Raw genomic sequence first — 26,298 nt, 5'->3', positions numbered from 1 at the left:
ATCAAAAGTCTTGAATAAATCTTCTCTGCAAGTCTTACCTTTCAGTGGCAATATTATTAGCCACACTTACCTAGATTCTTTACTTTCAGTGTACAAAAATCGCACAAAAATGGACATGTGTTCTTCGTCAACAATATGGCATGATTCATGTAGTGCTATGGCATAGAAAGGTGCCTCCTGCAGAAGTTCGATCAAACTAGTTTTATTGTCAGCAGCCAATATTTCGGTTCTTCTTGTATTACTTATTGCCAACAATGGAATACCTTGAATTGTGGCAACAACATCCTTCTTCTCTTCATAAAGTGCCATGGCCACTTCTAACATTCATTTTTTTACTATCTCAGACAGTGAAAATGGCTTCTGGTGTCTATTAAGTGTCCAACACACATCCAGCGCTGCATCTGCAGGTTTTCTTTGCTCGCTCATCAAGCAAATTAGGAAGGCGATATTTTTAAGATGCTAAATATGCCTGGAATTTTTCTTAGTGAACTTCATGGCCCAGAGGAAAATTTTTGTGGAACTGCTGATGAGTTGTTTCTTAGTGTCGCTTTAAATTTGCACTTTTAACAGGAGTGACAGTTCTGTTGCACGAGACAAACTGGAACAGCTCCAAACCTATAAGGTAGTGTAAAACAATATTGTTAAGTCCACTCAGTCAAAAACTTCCTATTTTCACTATTAATTTCATGCTTTTTAGGATCCATATAATCCAAAGAAAACATTATAAGTCTCGATAACAGTGAAACGCTCTGTATGAGATCACAACTACTACTGTCGAAGTGGTGATAAAAATTGTTTGCTTTGAAATGCCCAGCAAACAAGACATGCTGATACACCCACCACAAAGGAGTTACTTCTGTGTCAAAGTGTACACTGCCCCACACCAAAGGAGCTGCACTGCAGAGGAGGCACTTCATTGTCAAAGATTGCCACTGCCAACTGAAGTCACCCAAAGTCTCATAAAGTAGCTTAAAGCTGTCGTTCGATCTAAGAGCACAGAAAATGGTGTATAAATGAACACCCCTTCTCCGATTTAATAGAGGTTTCAGAGGTTGCCAGAGTCTGAAATCTCTTTATAACATTTCTTTGTTTATTGGAATAAAATTCTCGTGTTGCATTTGAATGTACAGAGCTTTTACATGGACCGACATAATATACTGCGTCATCCGGCCAGCTTGCTCCCTTCTGCCCCCACTCTTCAGTGCTCTCCCCTGTGGTGCGTAGCATAGCAACCATGTATTTAATCTACCTATAACTAACTATTAAGAATTATAATTATTCAGCAGCTAATTTTACACTAAGAGAAAAATTAGAAGGATAGCGCTCAAATTGTTATCTGCAGAAAAATATTTTTCAAATAATTTGAATATGCAATTTATAATTTCAATTTTTTTTTTGCCGTGTCAGTTTTTGACCTACCGCAGTCTGGACCTGGACCTGGACCTGGACCTGGACTGTGGTCTGCCAGTTGCCGGCTGCTGGTCTGGAGGTTCCGCATGCCCATCACAGATTTTGGTGAAATTTTCTGTGAACATTCACACGTGTTCCCAACGAACATTGATAAAGTTTCATGATCACTATTTCAATACATCTGGAGATACAGTCATTTGTATGACCACATATCGTAACCATCAACAATGCACCTGCGAGTTTTTGGCAACTTTGAGGTGTAATATTCCCAGCAATATTTTCCTGAAAGGAACAAAACTAAGCCATCTTGTACAACTTTATATTTAAAAAATTTCCTGAGCAATTTTCATATGGACAATTTTGAGGAAGGTTGGTCAAAAAAAGCAGACACACTAAAAAGTGAAGTTTAGCTTTTTATATCTCTGGAAGTAATTATGGGATAAACCTGAAAACTTTTCACATAGCAACTTACCGATATAAATTCTTAGAATGTACAATTTCATTCTGTTACTTCTTCCAATAGTTAACAAATTGAGGGAAGAGTTGAAGATTTTTCTAGAAACACCAAAAAATGGCTATTTTTGGCCCACTTTTACAAGAAAGAATTGTCTGCAAACTTTTTAAAACCATTTTCATTAGAAAGACTATGTACTAAACCACCCAAAAACTAGACTTGGTTTCATTTTCATTAGAAAGACTATGTACTAAACCACCCAAAAACTAGACTTGGTTTTGCAGTGTGAGCAAATAAAGGCCCTAAAAACTGACAAGGTGGAGTGCATTAAAGAGGGCCCATATTCCGGTGGTACTCAAATTAAGTCTGACATTTTTTATTATGGTCTAAAATTGTTTGGTACTCACTTGGGAAGGCAATATCGAAAGGCTTGATGACTGGGAAGTGAGGTAAAGAATAACTTGAAAAACTGAAAAAAGGGCTGTCTTTTGTCATGGCTCATCACGACACATTTCAGTCTGTCTTTCTGCTATAACTACAGAATTAAACTGGCTATAAACTTCACAGTTTAATTGTATAGTACCATGAAGATCATGGTAGTAAAATTGTTGCATAATAGCAGCCCAATTGTATAAATACCCTTCGGGTTTTACGCCATTACAGCATTGTGAAAATTTTGAAACTCATAGCAATCTTCCGGACATTTTTTGCAATGTAGTCATGTTACAGAGAATTACTAGCATTTCTTTCATTGTGTGATGTTATTGATGTGCTAGTTTAATTTTGATTTAAGGTATAGTATAGTTTGTATTAGTGTAGTTCGCAGTTTATTTGGAACATTAGTGTGCTGATGAAAGATTGTATACCTGATTTGCTGTGGTCCTTGGTGACTCAACCACTGCTGGTTCCTTTCAAAGTGAGAAAACCATTATTGCCATTGCCATTATGGCCACACCCAATACCTGAGCAACAGCAGCCATAGCTAGGTTTCTTTACCACAGGTTCCCAAGCCTTATAAGGATTTCTTTCCACAGGATCCCAAGCTGAGAGGCCAAAGTTAGAAGATGTTTCTTTTAGGATTTTAAGCTTATGTTTACTTCAGGCTGCTTAAAAGTTTTATATGTTTCATTAATTTGCTGTAGCATGTCATGAGGAAAACTATATTGCCAACCAGATGATGTCACTGATAGGGTTTTTTGGAAAGAAGTTTTGGTAAGACAGAATCCAAGAAACTCTACTTTTCAAATGTGATTACTGAAAATTATTAGAGCCACAAAAAAAGAGAAAACTATTCTTTTTATTGGATTCCTTGTTCAATTTCATTTTTTATAAACTAATTTTGTAGAGCTGAATGCTCTAGAGATGTCTAAAAACAAAAGATGCTACTTTTTCTAAAACATAATAAGATAATGCTAGATTTAATTTGAGTACCACCAGAATATGGGCCCATTTTCAATGCACATCCAAAGTCACCTTTTTGTAAGGGTTTATATGCTCACAAGACAAAAACCAAATATAGTTTTTTGGTTGGCTTAGAACATGGTATATGTAATGAAAATGGTGTAAAGAGTTTGCAGAAGACTCTGTCTCGTAAAAGTGGATGAAAAATAGCAATTTTTATAAAAATTGTTAACTTTGTCTTTAATTTGTAAACTATTGGACAGAAGTAGGAAAATGAAATTTTATATTTCTATTTTTATATTTTATATTCCTTGTATTGGTAAATTACTAACATGAAAAGTTTCATGTGTATCCTGTAATTATTTCAGGGATATAAAACATTAAACTTCACATTTTTCTTCAGTGTCAAATTACCCATATGAAATTTGCTCAGGAAATATATATATTTTTTATTGTTTTGCTTAAGAGAGCAAAAAAAGTTCTACAAGACGGCCTTCTTGTTTCTTTCAACAAAATATTGCTGAAGATGTTAGTCTCGAAGTTTCAGAAAACTCGTGGGTGCACTGTTGTTAGCTGCAGTACGACGTCAAACAGTTGACTAAACCTCTGCAAGGATTAAATTGGTGAAAGTAAATCAGTGTTCATTGGGAACATGTCTAAATGTTCATACAAAATTTCAGCAAAATCGGTGACGGTCATGCAGGAATGTTTCCTTTTAAAAGATTCCTCATCTTCCCCATTCTGTTATTCTGTTCAGCTTCTATTAATCACTGCATTTAAATTAATTTTGAATGAGTGTGTGTGCATGTGTGCACAGCATTGTCGTGGGGGAGGGGGGCAGTCATAAGTTAAATTATTTTGATTTGTTGCTGTGTTAATGGAGGAATCAAAACGCACCTGAAGAGGAAAAAATCTGCAAAAGATCGCAACAGCCAACAGCTTCCCCCTTTTTCATGATTTACTCTGCATTGTACAAAATAAACAAAAATACCAAGCTTCATAAAGGGTTATAATATATGCTCTACATCCTCGGTAAAGATTGGATTTCGGAATTTAGTGAGCAGCCCCTTCCGTTTAGAGTGCCATCTATCTGCAAGTGTGTCCCACTTCAAACTTTCCATGAGGTTTATATCTAAAAAGAAAGATGATGAGACTTACCAAACAAAAGTGCTGGCAGGTCGATAGACACACAAACAAACACAAACATACACACAAAATTCAAACTTTCGCAACAAACGGTTGCTTCGTCAGGAAAGAGGGAAGGAGAGGGAAAGACGAAAGGATGTGGGTTTTAAGGGAGAGGGTAAGGAGTCATTCCAATCCCGGGAGCGGAAAGACTTACCTTAGGGAGGAAAAAAGGACAGGTATATATATACACACACACACACACACACACACACACACACACACACACACACACACACACACACACACACATCCATCCGCATATACACAGACACAAGCAGACATTTGTGAAGGCAAAGAGTTTGGGCAGAGATGTCAGTCGAGGCGGAAGTACAGAGGCAAAGATGTTGTTGAAAGACAAGTGAGGTATGAGCGGCGTCAAATTGAAATTAGAAATTAGCGGAGATTGAGGCCTGGCGGATAGCGAGAAGAGAGGATATGCTGAAGGGCAAGTTCCCATCTCCGGAGTTCTGACAGGTTGGTGTTAGTGGGAAGTATCCAGATAACCCGGACGGTGTAACACTGTGCCAAGATGTGTTGGCCGTGCACCAAGGCATGTTTAGCCACTGGGTGATCCTCATTACCAGTGTCCGCCGCTCGTGGTCTCGCGGTAGCGTTCTCGCTTCCCGAGCACGGGGTCCCGGGTTCGATTCCCGGCGGGGTCAGGGATTTTCACCTGCCTCGAGATGACTGGGTGTTTGTGTTGTCCTCATCATTTCATCATCATCCAGGAAAGTGGCGAAATTTGACTGAGCAAAGATTGGGTAATTGTACGGGCGCTGATAACCACGCAGTTGAGCGCCCCACAAACCAAAAATCATCACACATCATCATCATTACCAGCAAACACTGTCTGCCTGTGTCCATTCATGCGAATGGACAGTTTGTTGCTGGTCATTCCCTCACAGAAGGCTTCACAGTGTAGGCAGGTCAGTTGGTAAATCACGTGGGTGCTTTCACACGTGGCTCTGCCTTTGATCGTGTACACCTTCCGGGTTACAGGACTGGAGTAGGTGGTGGTGGGAGGGTGCATGGGACAGGTTTTACACCGGGGGCAGTTACAAGGGTAGGAGCCAGAGGGTAGAAACACACTCGTGATGGCTAAATGTACCAGTCACGAATCTTGCCGCTTTTCTTTGGACCTTCTCAGTCTCTTGAATCAGACCCAACTGGTAAGGGTCCAATACATATGAACAATACTCTCTACCGTAAACAAGTTTTTGAAAGCTAGGCTAAGAGTTTTGGCCTTCTGTTCATCATAATCAGTTACATTACCCATACTGTAAGCAAGATAAGGTATTGAATTATTTGTAGTGTTCATAGATTTTACGTCCGACCAAAATTTTTTGGGGCTATTTTTAGAATCTGCAGATAAAATATTGCTTTCAAATTCGTTAAAAGAATCTCTCATTGTCCTCCTGAGAGCTGCTTTCATTTCACATAATTTCTGTTTGTCAGCGGGGCAGTGATTACGTTTAAAATGACTGTGCAAAATTCTCTGCTTTCTCAGCAACTTCCTAATATGTTTGTTGTACAAATGTGGATCCTTTCCCTCCCCTATATTTTTGCTAGGCACATACTTCTCTAGCACATGGTGGACAATACCGTAAAATTCTGACCAAAGATGCTCAATATCTTTGTGTCCTGTCGTGAATGCTTGGAGCTGACTATGAAGATATTCATGAATGGCACTTTTATTTGCTTCCCAAACAAGAAAACTCCACGCTGTTTCTTTGGTGTTTTTGCAACTTCCACTGACATAGAAACCACAACGACATTATAGTCGCTAAGACCTTCTTCTAGATTAACGTCCTCAAAACGATCAAGTCTGTTTGTCACCAAGAAATCTAACATGTTCCCCTCTCGAGTTGGTTTTCTAACCAATTGCTCAAGGTTATATATTGAGAGTGCTCCTAGAATAACTTCACACAAAAAGATATGACGACAGAAACACTCAACAAATGACTTGAAAGTGAATTAATAAAATCATTCAGGTATTTCTTTAATATTCTTAAAAACAATCCTAGGATTGATCTGAAGAAATAAGTAGTCACTTTACTGATAGGTAAATTTCTATGCTCATTTCCTGTGATTGTTTGTTAATGTTTTTCTTTTTATCAAGCGAAAGTAAATAATGCTCTTAAAAAGTACATGCAAGTACAGTTTACTATCACATTTCCTAGTATTCTAGGACAAATAACATGACTAACTATTAATTTACACTGGTTTGTATTACAGTGAAGGTATCAGTAAGATGCTGTAGCTCAGAGAAAGCAATTGTTACATTTAAGATAAGATGTTGCAAGCATACAACACAATGGAGTGTGTTTTCCAGAAAATGTGGAGTACATGATAAACAAATGTAGATTATGATCTGCAGCAGCAAATATTTAGTGGTGACATACATTATTCTATTCGTTTTACAATCACAGGCCTTTGTTATTTTGGAATGAATATAATGTTATTACAGTAATAATTGTAAATTATCTCCATGCAGCTCCAAATCTGGCTGCAAGCATATCCACTGGTTCTCAGAGTCCCACAAATGTTCGTGCAATGTCAGTGGTGAAATTGTAAATAGGGTATTTTCTTGCAACATGTGGGAGTTTCCTTGATAACAAATCATTCTCCCAGTAATTCAGAGCATGGGGGAGGATATGATGTATGAATAACTGAAAAACACAAATAATTAAGATATTTTCAAGTATTTATTGAGGACAATGTCTTGTGGACAGGTAATAGCGGCATCGGCTGATGGGTGCATGCACTCAGGCAAGTCGTCTTCCACTGCTAATTTGGTTTAACATCTGCCACTGCCCCTAGCAGCCAGCAAGCCATGATATCAGTTCCCATGTGCACGACACACGTGCCTTTTTTTAGTTGCACAAATGTCTCCCAACCAGGTAATTGGCACATGAATAATTGGGAGTACACTGTAATTGTCTTCAGTTAACCTCGGAAATAAAAATAAATGAGTGCAAATGTCACTGTATGTTTTACAATGCCATCTTATTGAACTGAAGCATTAATAATTTTTCATCAGTTAACTCCCCTCCCCCCCTCTCCACCACAGACTCATGAATGATTTCACTATAATAATTGGAAAGTATACTATGCAGAAAATAGTGACACAGTATTTGTCTACTGAATATTGCAAGCCACACAGCAATTTTTTTTATCATAAAGTGGAATTTCATGGATAGCATATGGGCTGTTGACAAACAGTATGCAGGGGATCTTTACTGGAAGTTATTTTCACAACTTCCAGTTGCAGAGTACCTTTCCTTGACCCTACCAACATCAAAAACGCATTTGGAATGACATTACATATACATTACATTACATATACACGATTAACACAGATAAGCTCCTGAATCACAATTGTCCTATGCATCATCATGATGCCATTTATTCTACGTTGCACAGCAGGAAAAGAAAAAAAAGCCTCTATGGTTTGGGAGGGACAAAGCTTCAGGTGGGGAGCTTGGTGTCGAGCAGCAGTGTGTGTGAAGATTTCAATGTACATCTTGAAGTTCATAAAAAAAAAATACAGATAGTCATGCAACATGCATATTTATTGTGTACAGCATGACCATACTTATTTTATACAAGAAAGAGTAATTTAGTTTTTTACTAGAATTGAATAATTGCAGTCAACAGGGATTTGTCATATTACACACATTTGTATAATGTGGCTATGGTCCTTTTTCTGGTATTTCTAGAACAACTTTATTTTAAAGTGGCTAACGTATTCCAAATTATTATTATATTACAGTCTACCCTAAATCACTCATCCACTGGTTCTGTCACTTCATGGTTAACTTGTAATACTTCCTTTTCAATATCCTCATGTCAAAACTACAATGAGATCCAAATCAGAAGGCTTCAGTGAAGTACAATGCTTAGTACCACAAGCAAGTTTATTACTCATACAGCCAGAACAGAACTGAACTCCTGTACAGTGTGTGCAGATGTTTATACAGACATTGAATATTCCAGAATATACAAACATAATATATTTCAAGAACATCCCAGAAATGACCAATACTAAATAACAAATACTATATGGAGGACAACACATTTGAATTTGTGACCTGTCCCACAGCTTGCAGCATTGCTCTCAGTCCTGGAGAAACAGCAAGCCGATGTTTCAGAAGTTCTGATTACAGCAGCCTGGATCTCGACCTTGTCAGTGGTCCTCTGTATGGTGGTGCTGCCAGATCCTTCATCTGGTTGTATTTTTTTATCCTCTTAACTGTGGTGAGAACTGAAGGTAGCTTTTCCCATCGAACTTCGGCAATTGTCAAATGGATCTTCAGTTTCCTTCAGCCTCCCATCATCTCGACTATTTTAGGATGTCATATGGAGATTGTGGATGACTTCTGTGGTTTTTTTGATGAAGGGTCTTAATCCTTGGCTTCATATGCAACATTTGAGTGACAAAGAATATAATGTAGCCCGAAGTAGTGCTTTAGTTACTTTTGCGATAGTCCCATTCTCCGCACAGCCTAAAAATAACAAAGTGACTTGGACTGAGTCTCACTGGTCAGTGCTTTGCACTGTATAGCACTCTTAGTCCTTCACCATCCTGGGTCCTACAAGCCAGCTATCTTGTTTCTTCAGGCTAGGTGTTGAAGTGTTTCCGTAGTCATCCTGAGTAGCATCCAGCTGAAACAAAAACAGTACATCTGTTGTTTTTTCGGTCTTGGAGCAGAAAAAAATGGTGTGGAGGCCTGCTTCACAGTGTTATAAGTGAATCTAATGACAGGTAGTATTGTATCTCAATCTGTCTGTTCGACATCAGTGTACATCGGGTCCATATTTGCCAGCATCTTATTAAAATGTTCTGTGATGCCATTCGTCTGTGGATGGTAGGTAGTTACCACTCTGTAATAATGTCACAAGGTGGAATTAGCTTTGATACTAGCCTTGACAGGAAAATCTGATCACAATCAGAGATAATCGGACAGGATGCTCGATACTTCAGAATGATGTCTTCTAGAATGAACTTTGGAATTTCTGGAGCTTGGTCAGTTGGCACAGCTTTAGTGACAGCATAGCAGGTGAGGTATTCAGTGCACATTATTATCCATAAATTCCCATTTTCTGACTACAGAAACCTCCCCAAAAGGTCATTTCAAATTTGTTGGAATGGTGTTGCTTCAGGTTGGATTGGTACCATATACCCCATAGGTAGCTATGGCACGTGCTTCCATCAGTGTAATTCCTTACAGTGGCTCACATTGTGTTTACAGATCAATAAATACCTGCACCTGATTCTGTATAGGGCATTCATGAACCCCAGGTGACCAGATGTTGGAGTGTGATGGAAAAACTTCAGGATAGCTGGCCATAGGTGAGCTGGGATGATGACCAGTGATTTCTGCTGCTTTTAATCATAGCTCTTCTTGTGCATTGCTCCATTATTATCCTTTTGTCTCTCCCTTCTCCTGCAAGGCTTCTTTGGTTTCCAGCAATGCTGGACCTTTCCTCTGTTCAGCAGCAAAATCATTTAATGCAGTGATGACTGATTTCATCCACACTGCTGCGTTCCACCAAAGGATTCATTGAAAGACTGTCACCACCATTGTGTTTGCAACCTCTTTTATATACCACTGTGACAGTGTACACCTGAAGGGTCAATGCCCATCACCCCAGATGACCTGGTGGATCCTTTAGGCTAGTGAGCTCCCCAGAGAGAACGGTGGTCTGTCATAAAAAGTGAGGGTTTGGAAAATACTCCAGAAGCATAAGCTATCACCTCTTCAGCACTTTCCTGAATTTTTACTAGAACTGCCCATGTTCCTAAATTACTAGCATCAGAATGAAGTTCAGTCTCGGCATTCTTGTCATACAATGCTAGCACTGGAGAAGATATTGGCGCCTTCTAGAGAACAAAGTTAGATACTTCTCACACCTCATTCCTGGAAAATGTGGCATCTGTCAGCAATAGTTACGGCAACGGACATCACACATATGTCAAGGAGTCAGAAAAATCTGCTGTCATTTTCTCAGGGTCTGGATGGATTCCATTGCTATTCACTAGGTGCTCCATGTTTTTCCTTTCTTGGACAATGAAGAGGCACTGATTCGGATTTCTATATCTAAATGTACATCCATACTCTGCAAACCACCTCACTGTGTGTGGCGGAGGATACCTTGAGTACCTCTATCGGTTCTCCCTTCTATTCCAGTCTCGTATTGTTCGTGGAAAGAAGGACTGTTGGTATGCCTCTGTGTGGACTCTAATCTCTCTGATTTTATCCTCATGGTCTCTTCGCGAGATATACGTAGGAGGGAGCAAAAGCCCGTACTGAGCTACTAAGCGTCTCTCCTGCAAAATCTTTCACTGGAGTTTATCTATCATCTCCGTAACGCTTATGATCCTGTAACGAAGCACACTGCTCTCCGTTGGATCTTTTCTATCTCTTCTATCAACCCTATCTGGTATGGATCCCAGACTGGTGAGCAGTATTCAAGCAGTGGGCGAACAAGTGTACTGTAACGTACTTCCTTTGTTTTCGGATTGCATTTCCTTAGGATTCTTCCACTGAATCTGACTGGCATCTGCTTTACCGACGGTCAACTTTATATGATCATTCCATTTTAAATCACTCCTAATGCCTACTCCCAGATAATTTATGAAATTAGCTGCTTCCAGTTGCTGACCTGCTGTATTGTAGCTAAATGATAAGGGATCTTTCTTTCTATGTATTCACAGCACATTACACTTGTCTACACTGAGATTCAATTGCCATTCCCTGCACCGTCAATTCGCTGCAGATCCTCCTGCATTTCAGTACAATTTTCCATTGTTACAACCTCTCGATATACCACAGCATCATCCGCAAAAAGCCTCAGTGAACTTCCGATGTTATCCACAAGGTCAATTATGTATATTGTGAACAGCAATGATCCTACGACACTCCCCTGCGGCACACCTGAAATCACTCTTACTTTGGAAGACTTCTCTCCATTGAGAATGACATGCTGGATTCTGTTATCTAGAAACTCTTCAATCCAATCACACAATTGGTCTGATAGTCCATATTTAGGTGGAGACCTGCTGTCTGAACACACTTCAACATTGTTGTCAGTTGGCTTAGATGTGGTGATGTCATTTTGCAGCATCTTCTCTACTTCCTCTTGGATTTTCTGTTCTTCACTCAGTAACATCCTATATGATCACTTGCTAATTGGTGGACGATCCCTAGTGTTGATATGGAGTTTTATTATTGGCTGCTTGGTCTGTCTTTTCTTCACTCCAGATTTGAAAACATCCAATGATGCAGAACAGCTGTCACACTCCGATGATGTTTCTCGGTCAGGCCAGATCCTATTGACATTTAGATAGTAGCTTCCTTCCTTCGTTGTCTTTTGTCGTAGCAAAGCCTGATACTTTGTCAAAGGCACTAAGTTGCCCTTCCTGTCCTAAGCACATACCTTTAGGGATGAGTTGTAGATGTTCATGGCAGTGACAAAGAGTTCTCATTGACCTCCTACAGTGGTCATGATCATTCGCTGGCATTTCTTTTATGAGCCACTTTTTTGCAGTTGATAAGAACTTCAGAGTTTTAACTGAGCATCTCAATTGAAGACTGGAACTCATCTCATTGATGATGGCTAGATAATGTTGTCTTCTGCAGCAACATGCAGAGCGATCTATGGTATTTGCTTGTTGGAATAGTTTCGTCAGTCCGGTAGCTCTGACCTTCCACAGTCTGTGACAGCTTGTGATGCTTGCAAGAAGTTCAGTTCCAGAATAGCCTTATGACCACATTTCACTAAAATGATAAATTCGAAAAGCTGTATTGTCTTGATAGTTACTCTTAAATCACGTGTTCCTGTTGGCTGGACCATTTCCCATCAGTAACCTTCAGAAAAATTGCATTGTAGAACATAGCTTTCTTAGCTGACAACAATAAGCAGCCAACATTACAGAGAAAGGAGCCTCTCAAATGATTAGTGCCCAGACAAGTTGGCAGTCAATGATGTCAGTGAGATTTTGTGACGTCCTGGTGACTTGTCTCCGGAAGATTTTCATGTGCGGCAGTCTCACCTGTACATGGTCACCTGAATTAGTTTTTGTAAATTCAGCATCTAGGTGACGGTGTGCTGAGGAGCAACCTCATCCAGGATTCAGTGACGGGCTTCAGGTAGACTATAATCGTGTGCAGTTGATGGCCAGAATAGAACTATTGTGCGGTTGACGTCGTATAGTGTAACAACCGCCAAACACTTGTCTTCTCTCTCTCTCTCTCTCTCTCTCTCTCTCTCTCTCTCTCTCTCTCTCTCTCAGCAATAGTGTACAACGTGTCCAGCAAGATGCACACACCGAAAACATATCAGCATGTTTTTCTCCATTGTGTTTTTCTTTGGGGCATCATACTTGGCGGAGGTGTTGGTTGTTCCTAAGTTGTCCACATGCTAGGGTGTCATTTGATGGTTGTGACATAAGTTAGAGTTGAAGTCCATTCTTCCTGGTGCGTTTCTCTATTGGCAGGGCTTGGTGCCAGAGATTGATACACCTCCTCTTCATCATTCTCTATTACTTTCTAACATGTGAGGTCAGTGTTCATGGCTGCTATCCCTTTTGCACTGGGTGTGATATTTCTGGCTTGCATGTGCTGCTCTCTCTCTCTCTCTCTCTCTCTCTCTCTCTCTCTCTCTCTCTCTCCCTCCCCCTCCCTCCCTCCCCCCCCCCCCCCTTAACTACCTGATATCTAAGAGAGGCAAGCTCATTGTGGTCTTCTTCAACTGTCACATTGTCCACATTCGGCAGTCAGTCATACCTCTTTCTTCCACCCTTTTCTGTTGCATTTCGTCAATTTGCTGGTGCCAGTTCAAGAATTCCTCTCTGATTATGACATCCTTTACCAGAAGAGCCTGTGGTACTTGGCTTTTGTGAGTTCTTTCAGCAAGTGTGAGGTTTTGTCATCCTCTGTCGGTTCCAAGTCACTTACCACCACCACCACCACCACCACCACCACCACCACCACCAGCCATAACAGTTCGCAACAAATGGAATAAAAATTCATAGAATAACTTGTTACGAACATGTTTAACTCTCGCATTGTTACGAACATGTTTAATTCTCGCATTGGCTACGACATTCGCAGCAGAGCACTGAGAACACTATTGAGTGCTCATTTCACCAAGCAGCGACAGAACACACACACATAAGACTGTTGTGCTTGGCAAGCTTTCGGAGCCAATGGCTCCTTCTTGAGGCATAAGGGTTGAAGGGTGAACGAAAATGACTAGAGAGGTCTAGGAAAAGAGGTAGATTTTGGGAAAGTCACCCAGAACCGTGGGTCAGGGGAGACTTACTGTTACCCCTCCAGTCCTTTTCCTTTATCTTTCTTCCTTCCCCTTAAACCCTCCTGCCAGAAGAAGGAGCCACTGGCTCTGAAAGCTTGCCAGTCACAACAGTCTTTTAAGTGTCTGTGTTCTGCCACCGCTTGGTGAGTAGATTTCTTGAAAATTTTGCTGATATCTCTGTCCTGGAGGTTTAGAATTACCCTACTTGTACAGGTAGAGTCCAGTCTGAGGTGAAAACATAGTTTATAAAGTGACATAGCAAGCTGTAAACTGTCTCGATAATACAGAAGGGTTTTGGGAACCCCATTTCTAGTACTGAAGCACATGCAAACTTTTTGTGCAGTTAAGTCCAGGCAGAGGTGTAAAATTAGTTTTGTGCTATTTCAGTTTCACATAAGTAAATTATCAGTATTTTACTAAGCCATAAAGTTCTTCACACATGAATGACTTGCCCTGCTGTGATAGGGAAAAGAAGAGAACCAGTGGAAAAATGCTCCTATCAGAGCATAAAAAAAGGCGAATATACTCCTGTTAAGACTCTGACTGAAAAAAGTGGTACCAGCTGCCTCATTCTACCTTCCCAGCACCTTTTTGGATAAATTTTTAAATTAGGACATGCAAAAAAAAAATCACACATTTTGTATGCTGAGAGAGGAGGACCAGTGGCAGTGGGAATGAGATGGAAAAGTAATAAATACTGGAAGATGGTGGACAGTAGTTGTGTTATGGAAAGAGTGAAGGAGACAATGGTAAGGGACACAGTGGCAGTGGAACATAGTTGATATAGACGGAACAGTGTTAGGAAGAAAGTGAAGGAGACAGTGCCAATGGGAGAGGAGTAAAGAGGAGGAGGAAGTGGAAGTGTGTGAGAGCCAGTAGTAATGAGAGACAGAGTATATGACAATGATAGGGAGGAAGAGAGAGATAGTGGCATGAGAAGTGACAGCAGCAATGGGGAGGAATGAATGACATGGTAGTAGCAATAAAAGAGAGCAAGAGAGAGAGAGAGAGAGAGAGAGAGACATGACAGTGAGAGACACACAAAGATATGATGACAGCAAGTTGGGATGAATAAGTGAGAGAGAGAGAGAGAGAGAGAGAGGCCAAGTGGGAGTGGCTGGGTATGAGCGATTCCTAGTGGCTGTGAACGACTTGTAGTTAGAGGAGCTTGTGGGAATGAGAGGTGAGTTGTATGTTAAAGAGAATTTCAACGTGTTTGCATGCCATAATATTTTGGAAAATTTTTAAAGATGCAGAGGAAGTTATTAAGAGGCAGTGTGTTTTAAACAAGAGCATATTTGCCTTTTTTGCGCTCTGATAGGAGTATTTTTCCACTGGTTCTCTTTTTCTCCACGCACAAGGTGAATGTTTCTCTCTTATTTAACTCGGGTTTCCTGCAGGAATGCCTACCTCCATTAAACTTTCTGGGAATTATTTTCACTGAACAGGTCTGCACACTGTATAGTTGAGGCATATGGGAATAGACAAGCATGTAGATAAAACATAACTATTCACTTGGTGTGTGTGTGTGTGTGTGTGTGTGTGTGTGTGTGTGTGTGTGTGGGCGCACGCGGGGGAGAGAGAGAGAGAGAGAGAGAGAGATGAATACTTGTATTTGCATTATTACCAGTGCTGGCAGAATCATGTTGGCACTCATCAAATTAGTAATTGTGTAATTAAGTGAAATATTACTACTTTTAGATACAGACAGTGAAGTAGAAGATTACTTGCCGGAGCAGACGGGGGAAAATTTGGCACTGCTACAGCAAGCAGGAGAACCAGTTGAAGATGAACAGCAGGATGATTCTGTTATTCCAGAGGAGTTTGGACTTGAACTAGAGATGAGTGGTAATGATCCAACAGGTCAGTATGATTATATTCTCTGAGGAAATGTTGAACTATTTCATTTACTTTGGCCCCCCCCTCACACCCTATGTTTCTGCTGCAAAACAGGATCAGATTATAGTTTCAAGAAAAACATCTGTTACTGGCTGATCTTAACAAAACATGCACTCCCACTTTCCGCTTACTGCCTCACCTTATTCCTGGGATTGAACTGAAATTTAACAACCAGTGAAAAAAGATTTATTGGCGAGTCTTAATCACTTATATATATCAGTCATGTGTATTTCATCTGTCAGTTACATCATATCCCAAACAAAATTTACACACATTGTCACCGTTAATGTTGGAGAAGATTTCTAGCGTTGTGTACCATATAAGCAGCATATCCAAATTTATAAAAAAACACACATTCACTATGCTACCCTGGATTATAGAATGATAATACTTCTTAATCATTATCAGTTAAGACCAGAATTAACAGAGCATACAGCAAAAACATTGCAGAAATTCTAGATTACTCTGTGCACAGCAGTCTACTAAATGATAGCTCAGTATTATGAAGACATTTAAACTTCATTATACAACAGAAACAAAGAATGCAGGAAGAAGTGTGTGAAGTTCCCTTCAGTTCTACTAATCCTAGAATTCCTCTAAACTAATTTCATAATCTTGATGTGCTCGTACTTGACATTTCTGGTCCCTCTGTTTCTAACATACACCTTGCATTCCATCAGGTACCATTGATTCTGTGAATGCACAGGATTTCGTGCTAGCCATTATGTTGATATGCAAAACTCACTTACACTTAAAGTAATTTCTTACTGAAAATAAGAACAGCAAGCAGTCACTGTTGATTATACTCATTCAGAATGGAGCCAGTAGTGATTTTTAACTGACAGGGTAATCTTCACTCAGATATTTTCAAATATCCACCATCTCCCAATGTCAGTTTTTTTTTTTTTTTATAAAACTCCGTGTTTGTACAAAGACCATTTTCAAATGCAGTGCAGTGTGAAATCTGTGCAATTTTTCCCATAAATTTCTTCTAGTTTGTAGATCATATCACAATAGAAAATGATAAACAAATGTTTGTCATTTATTATTATTACTTATTTTACTAATGTTTTGATCAGTATTGCAGGTAGCTGTCATAAGGGTACTTATTACCACTGGGGGCAGGTAACTGTAGCTCAAATTTACTGTCTTTACACTTGCCCCTATAGTTCCTTAAAATGAATGTATGTAACATTCTTCATATAATTGAATATCAAGAGTTGAGTGGAAGAGAGCTGAGGCTCTTCATTGATAGTAATTTAAGATTTAATTTTAATGGCTCACATCAGAGAATCAGGAGAGAACTGCTAATGTGAAGCAGTGCTTTTCTCAGTACATTCTTTGCCAGTTAGGACAGGTCAGTAGATGTGCCTTCAATGGAAGTGTTTATAGATGAACATGGTGGGCAGCCTTGTGACCTCAGTGTGTTCCATATGCTTTACCATTGCCAGCTGAGACAATGAGATTATGTAGCCATCATCAGCTTCAATATTGGAATGCTGCTTTATTATCTTGATAGGCCCTCATGCCATTTTACTATATGATATTATCTGTGATGGAAAATAATTATATGGGAAGCAAAATTCTACAGACATACTATGCAATTATATTTCTGTATACTTATTTTAACAGTAGATGCTTTTAAAGTTATATGCAGATTATTTGTTTAATTAGTAATTTCTATGTAAACTGAGTACTTTTTCACGTGTTTAATTGACTGTTCATTTATGTAGCCCCAGATTCGTTGGTGACACAGACTTCTTTTGTAACTGGAATGAATGCAATGCCATCCCACGAGGAGGGAAGTACAGATGGTCTCGACATTAGTGACTTTGATTTGTCAGCACCACCATCACAACATGGAACTAACGATGGTGATCTGCGCACAAAACAAGAACTAGAAATTGAACATTCAGACACAGATGAGGATGACATTGGAGAAATTCATTTTCAGAGTTCACACTTCAATGGTGACAGCTCTGAAGAAGAAGAGAAGGACTTCGTGCAGGGTCTTAGCTTTGATGCTGCCGAAGCAGACAAGACTGCAGGTCATCCAAGCAAGGCCACTGTGAGTGGAGGCCTGAGTGATATCTTGACATCAACTGCCGTGCAGGCTGTGGCGAGAAACATTGCAGATATTACTGCGATGGGACAGAGCTTAATTTCTACTGTGATAGGCACAGGTGCAGCTTCAGTTCAAGAAGCCAGTGCCCAAACTCCTCGGCAGCAGTCTAATGTTTCTTCTGTGAAACCTTCTGATCAGTGTTCCTCCTCATCTTCAGACAGTGATGACTTCGAGATGATTTCACAGGATGATCTCTCGTAACACATACTGCTCTATTTCATGTGTATGTTGTGTCCTTTTAATATCTGATCTTTATTTTGTAATATTTGCCCACTAATTGTATGGACAATTAATTTACAAAACTAGAAATATTTATACCAAAATAATTATTTTTTATTTCAGGACTTTTTGACAAAATTCAGTATTCTGAATACAAATTGTATTACATGATGATTTTTGTAACTTGGCAGCAATTGTAATCTAGAACCCAATAAAGTACTTAAAAATTTGTTGTGCCGTATATGCTGCAACAAATTATGCTTAAGTAAGAAAGAAACCTTTTCCCTTTCAGTGAAATTTGGACAATATGAATAATAAACTGAATGTGATGTGTTGCAAAAAAAAAAAGATAGAAATTAGTATTTTTCCAATTTCTACAAGATTGAATGTTTTAGTAGATTGAATATTAAAAAAGATTGTAAATATGTAAATACTCATGGAAAAAATACTTGATAGTTATTGCTGCTGTGCTTAGTGTTATGATTTTTGAGTGTTCCTTATGAATGTGAGATATTTTCCTGAATTGCTTCTGTCATTGTGATACTTTTAACATATCTTTTTATCAGATGAATTTATACAGCAGCACTCCAAAAGTCTGGCTGTAATTTATATTATGACAGTCTGTTTTGGGTAGCAGTATTTCTGTTATTTTTTTAAAACTTTTAGATCTGTTGAGTGTACATGTAGCTGCAGTATTGTTGTTTCCACTTTTTTATCAATAGTTACAGAGTAATTGACTGGTCCTATGGTATATCAATTTTTCTTAAGAGGAAGAAAATATTTATATATTGCAGAGAATTTTATTAGTGTTCCAGCATAGAAAGTAAAATGAATCACTCTCTGGAATTTGAAGTACAGCCTCCATATCCTCTCCTTTCCAAAAGCAGTGTGTAACTTATTTTTAAAAAAGTGTAATTTGTGTATTTTTTATTATAAGTGTGAAGTGAAAATGTTACCTGTAATTTTGTTGTAATACAGAATAAGTATTTGCTGTGATTGAAATATTTGTAAGAAAATAAAAGCTAATTTATTGAACTGTACATATATATCAGTTAAGTTGCCTCTTAAAGATTATTGTTCATACACACCCTGTAACTGTAACTATCATTCTCTTACACACACACACACACACACACACACACACACACACACACAACACCTTCCCCTCTTCCACCCAATTTCTGTTGAAAAATGTAGTGCACTAAACCCACAAGGTGGTACACTCAAATTATTTTGATCAGAAACAGAAAAAATATGTAAAGATAAAACATCCGAGGTGCAAATATACTTCTTGAGTTTGCAGCTGTATAACATTGTGAAAATGTTACTGTATTCAGGGTGTATTCGTGGAAGAGGAAAAAAAATTCCCAGTTAAAAATACACTTTCTCCCAGATGAAAATACACTCTTTCTGTGCTAAGTAACAGTATACTTTTCCTTGGAACTGTAGAACTTATCAAGCTTTCAGTGGTTGTGTTTTTATACACCGGTATAGAATTTCCCGGCACTTTAGAGAACGAAACCCAGGGGGGGAAAAAAACACGTTTTGGAAAGATGTCTGATGTGTAGCAACATGAACAGGGGTGTAAGCCAGTCTTACCTCATGTCAAGCGATCTTGCCAACTGACTACAGCGAATATTCAGCGCATAGGACACAAGATGTAGTCAGCCAATAACAACATAACTGTTAAGTAGTGCGAACACACAAATAGGAAAGATAATGATATAAATGAATATACATAGTGTTGCTACAAGAAAAGAAAAGCTTTCACGTGTAATATTGTTCTCTAAGATTAATAAGCTGCAAGAGAAGCTAACACACAAAGTTGGTATTTTTTGCGTGCATTACACTTTAAGGTATATCACACAAATGTGCCAGTAAAATTTTTGACAATTACGTAATTGTCTGGACTTCTGGGCTCGAAATTATTCTAAATGATCATCCTCAAGGAGGTGATTTTTGAACGAGAGTCAAACACTCTGTGATTTAAGAAATTCAACATACATTCGAGCACAGAGTTCATCTTGCATAAAAGGAAATTTACTTTGAAAGTAACACTTTTCAAACAACCATTCAGAATATTTTTCCATGACCTGATAGAAATAGGTTCGCTTCAGCAGTTGCCAGAGAGAGCCAGATAACACGTGTCACTGCGCTTGCACAGCTACGATGACGCAGGAAGCCTGTACGTTTGTATGTGTAAATCGTTAAAAGATCTTACATTGTCACAAAAGAAACAAGACCCTAGAGGATACTCAAAGAGCATGGGAGTTTGGTGAACCATACTAAAATGCATAATTCAGCTTAAAGTGCACATTTGTATGTCCAGATTCATACGTAAATTTTCTTGGAGCACCAGTACCGTGCTGTATTACCTCATGTTTGGTTTTTATTATGGCATAATGGCATACGTGCTAGAAGATGAAAATGTGCACTTGCAGCAAACAGTTGAAACTAGCCAATAGTGTGAAATTAAACACACAGCCTCAGCAGAAAAGATTAGTAAAAGTAAAATTTCTTTAACAAACCGACAAAAATAACTTCATTGTTCTGCAACGCGATTAATGCTTGACCGTCAGAAAGGTGGAAATAAAATCTGCAACATATTTTAGCCTTCTGTAATTACGTGAATGTATTTTAATTCCCTTGATAGCTCCCAGCCACAGAAATCAGTTTTGTTTCCATCTGATGTGAGAGCAATAAACGAAGATGAAAGAGCAAAATCACTTAATGTTAACACGGGTCACGTGGAGACTACCTCCGCACTACAAATGGATCTGAGCACTATGGGACTTAACATCTGAGGTCATCAGTCCCATAGAACTTAGAACTACTTAAACCTAACTAACCTAAGGACATCACACACATCCATGCTCAAGGCAGGATTCGAACCTATGACCATAGTGGTCGCACGGTTCCAGGCTGAAGTGCCTAGAACCGCTCGGCTACACTGGCCGGCTCCCCACTACAACTCAGACTGCTCTGTGCATCGGGTCCAGATCTACGATATTCCCGAACCAGGGCAATATTAGATAGTGATGCTCCCCCTCCCTCGAGCGTTTGAATCAGGATGCCAAAAATGTAAAAAATCGATCTTTCAAGAATATCTTCATTTTTTTAGTACGCATTTTTCTGAAGAGTCTGATACACAAAACATATATGTTCGAGGGAATGTAAGACGTGTTATTTGGTCATAGAGTGCCAAAGTGCAGTGCCACGCCTCTTCACACAGCATTCTTCCATCACACGTCTTTGTACTTCGGTCTGTGGAATTCAAACGTGCAATATTTTGTAATGGGTGCCATCAAACTATATTCAGGCCATAGGAAATTAAAATGTCCTGTAGTGCCTCTCCCGCTCCTAGTCGGCCGATTTGACATCCTGCCCCTCTTTTTTTAAAAAAAACAAACCTCGCAATTAATAGTGGATGGGATTATTTGTAACTGGCAGAACAGGAACTCTTCAAAAAATTTGCAGTCTTTACAGCCTAGTAGCTAATAACTTGTGGTTTTGTGCGACGTAAAATTAAATGTAGGATACATAAAACCAGTAAAGACAAGCAAAACAGTACACATTTCTTCAATCTTTAAGTCCTAGCATTTTTTTCTCACTTATCTTGCCACTGCTTTATATGGCATACTTTCCTTTCTGGGAAATAATCTATTATCTCATCAAAGTTTTGCTACATGAAAAAGCGATATATCGTTATCTAATACTAGAAAAGCTGTTAATACAAATAGTACCCAAGACTGGTGTGGTTTCTCGATCTGATTACGTATATTTTGTCATTGTCTGCTAGATAAAACGGAATAGGCCTGCCTATTATTGCAGCAATTGTTACACACACCAAACAAATGAGACTGTTTTGGGACAAATGGCCATTTTTATAATGCAACAGAATATAATTCATGAAGTACCAAGATCAAATACCTATTGGGCCTACTACAAGCGAAAAGTTTTATGTTAGGAAACAGTTTCGCATTTCATTCATGCTCTCTAGCTTCTGAAGCATGAGATTGAAAAGTGTTAGTACAAAATTTTTATATCAATTTGAAATTGTCTTATTCTTCCATAATTTGTGAGTCCCCGTTCCTTTTTCTTCCTTGTTCTAACAATCTTGTCATCACTAATTCTGTAACTATTTCTGCCAGTGTCAAAACTTATTCTCCAGTTAACTTCACTAACCCTGCCACAATCACCGATTTAGTTCTCCCGCATTTATTCTCCGTGTTCGTACAACAAGTTTTCCGCGATACTCTCAGAATAGAACTTTAGCGGCTGCTAGCCGGGGACTATGTAACTGGCCCTTACTATTGTAGCGGTCTGGTTAAAAATTTTCTGTCAAAATTTCATCTTCTTGGATACACGGAGAAGGTAATATGTAATCATCATTACCTGTTATTCCTGTTCGTCGTTTATTTCCACTCTGGTAATCTAAATCTATGGGTGTCACTAGTAATTATAACAACGCTGAAAATTTGCAAACCCAGTCAACCCACATAAACAGCAATTGGCATTCACCCGTTCGGCATTATTTCGCTCAGCTCGTATAGCCCCATCCCCCTTTGTCTGCCGGAAAGTTTATTTCTAGATGTGATATGGATTTTTCTGGCAGAGACATCACGTACACTATGCATGTTTTCAAAAATCAACTTATGATTCATTCAGAAATGAACTTAGAAGTTGTTCAAAAACCAACAGGGATGCGTTTCAAAATTATATGAATAAGCGATAGACCAATGTGCGCTGGATACTAGGCGCTTTGTGAAACACGGTCTTTTTCCTCCATGAAATTGCCGCCCGGGGCAAATACCCCGGTTTATCCCCGCTCCCTAGCTCCGGGCCTGTTGCGCATATTGAATCTCACAGCTTAGGCGCACCAGTAAATTTTTTGCATATAGCATCTGGCTGTTTGCTGCTATTGCTTATACTGCCATACTTCTGTAGCCAGAAGTGGGAGAAGGTACTACTCATACGCAACTCAACTGCACATGTGTGCGTGAGCTCACTCGCAACCGCTCAAACGGATCTAAAGCCTAGTTTACACGACGACACTGGGTTGCGCCACTCGTTGCGTGGAATGAGTTGCACGCAAATGGTTTCATATTTGACTGTCGATACGGTGAAACCAGTATACACTGCAAGTTTCATCGTTTTGTGGGTTCTAGAGTCGTGTCTGAAATGAAAGTTTTGGCAGGTGCATGTAGCATGAGTTGGGATGGAGTTAAAACTTGTTGCATGGAATCGTTGCATAAGAAAAAAATAAAAAATGTGTTTTGATTCATGACTGGATGAAGAAAAGACGTCAGCTCGGTTACTCAGCATTCTTACTGAAATAATTTGTAATAGAAGACCCAAGAAGTTCTTTTAATTATCTTAGAATGTCACCAGAACTGTTCACGTTTCTTCAAAATAGAGTTAATTTTGTGATAATGAATAAAGATGCACTTTGTCAGAACTGAAATTACATTTCAGCCTGTGTGCATTACAATCGATAACACTCTGCATGCTACAAGATGCGGATTTAGTTGATGACACTTTTTCACTAACACCAATAATTATTAACATTCCCAGTAATAATAATTAATGTTGACTGCAGTTATTATTCGAACAGGCCGCATAAGAAGAGAATGGTTTGCAAACTACTCTCTTGAAGATAGATCTGTACAGTGGCAATATTTCAAAATTCAAACATATGTGAATGGGGAGCACCGCTGCGACATTTTAAATAGATGAATATTGAATAAAGAGTGCAGCTTCTTGATTTGTGTAGCCTTACCTCCTGTCAACAATATTCCTTAAAAAAAAAAATTGTATATGTGCTTCTAATTCAATAAATTTTGCCCTAAAGCTCAGATATTGTCAAATATTCTGTGTTCTGATCGTACGTGAAGGGCGCAGGAGCAGCAATATATTGCTTATTTTTGTAATCAGCATCACTGAAATCCCACAAACACCTATGCAAAGCATAGATATCCAAAAAGTGAACATTATTCTCCGTTCCTCACTGCGTATTTCAGTTTGCCTACACACTACAAACACACATAACCTTAAAAAGTCATGCATCTAGTGTCGACAAAGTTGGAACATGCCGAAAGTGCTTAAGCCTAGTTTACACGATGACACTAGGTTGCAGGCAATTGTGCTACTAGCCACTGCACATGCACGTCACGCATTTGTGCGACTTTTTGGTGAAACTAAACATTTTCGGCGTGTTCTAACTTTGGCGACACTAGTTGCGTGAGTTTTGAGGTTATGTGTGGTCGTAGAGTGTAGCCAAACTGAAATATGAAGTGGGGAACAGAGAATAATGTTCGCTTTACATAGGTGTTTGTAGGATTTCAGTGATGCCAATTACAAAAATAGCACATGCCGCTGAGACCGTCATGTGCGATCATAACATAGATGCTTTGACAATAACTGAGGTGCAGGGCAAAATTTATTGAGTTCGCAGCACATATAAAACTGAATTAAGAAAAATACAAACAAGTATAATTATAGCTGTGGCAATGCTCTCGTCTACAAGACAGCAAGTTGGCCATCTCTTTGTTAAGGAATATTGTTGACAAGAGCGAAGACTATACTAATTCACGAAGCTGCATTCTTTATTCAATATTCATCTATTTAAAACGTCGCTGCAGTGCACCCCATTCACATATGTTTGAACTTTGAAATATTGCCACTGTGCAGATCTATCTTCAAGAGAGTAGTTAGCAAACTGTTCTCTTCTTAATGTGGCCTGCTTCGAATAATTACTGTTTTGCTAAAGTTAATAATTGTTAATGTTAATAACAATTGGTGTTAATGAAATAGTGTCATCATAAACTAAAACCGTATCTTATAGAAAGCCTAGTGTTCTTGATTGTAATGCACGTAATATGATACTCAGTTCTGGCGATAGTCCTTCATGCATTACAGTACCTTTATTCCTTATCATATAATTAACTCTATTTAGAAGAAACTTGAACATTCTAAGATAATGAAAGAACTTCTTGGATCTTCCGTTATAAATTATTTCAACAAGAATGCTGAGCAACCGAGCTGACACCTTTTCTTCATCCAGTCACGAATCGAAACAAGTTTTTTATTATTTCGTATGTAGCAATTCCACGCAACAAGCTTTAACTCCATCACAACTCGTGCGACGTGCAGCTGTCAAAACTTTCATTTCATACACGACTTAGGGACCGACAAAATGACAAAACTGAAGTGTGTACTAGTGTCACCGTGTCTACAGTCATATATGAAACCACTTGCAAGCAACTCATTCCATGCAACAAGTGGCGCAACCCAATGTCGTCGTGTAAACTAGGCTTTAGTTTCACCGACGAGTTGCAAACATGCAGCACGCATGCACAGTGGCCGGTAGTGCAGTTGTGACGTCACAATCATCAAAGGCAATTTGTTATTATGAAGCATTGTATAGTCTTTCCAAAGCCTTTGACACATTTTGCTGTTAGCAGACACTTGTATGAGCACTGTGTTTTGTTGTTATATATGGTGCATACCCATTGCAACTTAAGTTTTATTTTCTTTTTTTCTCTCATTCATGTTTTATTGCTGCATTATTATTATGCAGTAGTGAGATACAGTAATATCCTTTGTTAGAGAATTGGTTCTTACCAGTCAAAGTTAAAAAATTTAATTGAAAACTAAGACAATGAAAAATTCCCGTAATTCTAAATAGTTCCCGGGTTTTCTCCCGGATGAAAAAATTCCCGGGTTTTTCCCAGGTCGTATACACCCTGTGTATTTCATTGACACAACTGTTTTATCTTCAGTAGGTGATGGTAGTTGCTGTCATCACTGGTGCAAGATGTGACTGGTGACAATTTTGTGGCAGGATTGAAGTTTATGGTGCAGGAGCATGGATTACGTGTACATGGGGAAACGTTCACAGTTGTATGGAAGTGGTACATATAGTACCCCCCCTAGTGGGAGCTGAGGAAAGGCCTTCTGCACATGTGCTGTGGGCAATGATTGTGCTGCTGAACATTCCTGTGGATAAAGGCTGAAATAAATCTGTGCAATGTGCTCCATCGGGTCATACATGGGAGAATCTTATTTCTCCTATTTTAATTTAATGACAGGTAGTGCTTAGTTGAAAGCCCACATCCCTGTTAAGATTGTCCACCATACAGATATGTATGGCCTCATTAAAAATACAGTTGCAGAATGGTGATGCTGAGGATAAAACTTCAGTCTCCTTGTAAAATATACAGTACTCTCTATTCTTTGCTCTGCTATCACTGATTCATCAGGTTGACCCAGGCATACATGAGGT

The 26,298-nt window shown here is 39.0% G+C and overlaps 1 protein-coding gene across 1 annotated transcript in view; it reads left to right on the top strand.

Annotated features, from left to right (window-relative positions):
* Positions 1 to 19,054, top strand: part of LOC126174962 (reticulophagy regulator 3-like) — a 32,982-nt gene extending 13,928 nt beyond the window's left edge. The window contains exons 5-6 of the mRNA XM_049921430.1: positions 15,473 to 15,634; positions 17,404 to 19,054. Coding sequence (XP_049777387.1) covers positions 15,473 to 15,634; positions 17,404 to 17,996 — 755 coding nt within the window. The 3' untranslated portion in view covers positions 17,997 to 19,054. The remainder of the gene's footprint in view (positions 1 to 15,472; positions 15,635 to 17,403) is intronic.
* The last annotated feature ends 7,244 nt before the right edge of the window (positions 19,055 to 26,298 follow it).

Source organism: Schistocerca cancellata, chromosome 3 (assembly GCF_023864275.1).
Source record: "Schistocerca cancellata isolate TAMUIC-IGC-003103 chromosome 3, iqSchCanc2.1, whole genome shotgun sequence".
Classification (NCBI taxonomy): domain Eukaryota; kingdom Metazoa; phylum Arthropoda; class Insecta; order Orthoptera; family Acrididae; genus Schistocerca; species Schistocerca cancellata.
This window is presented reverse-complemented; position numbering and strand designations above follow the sequence as displayed.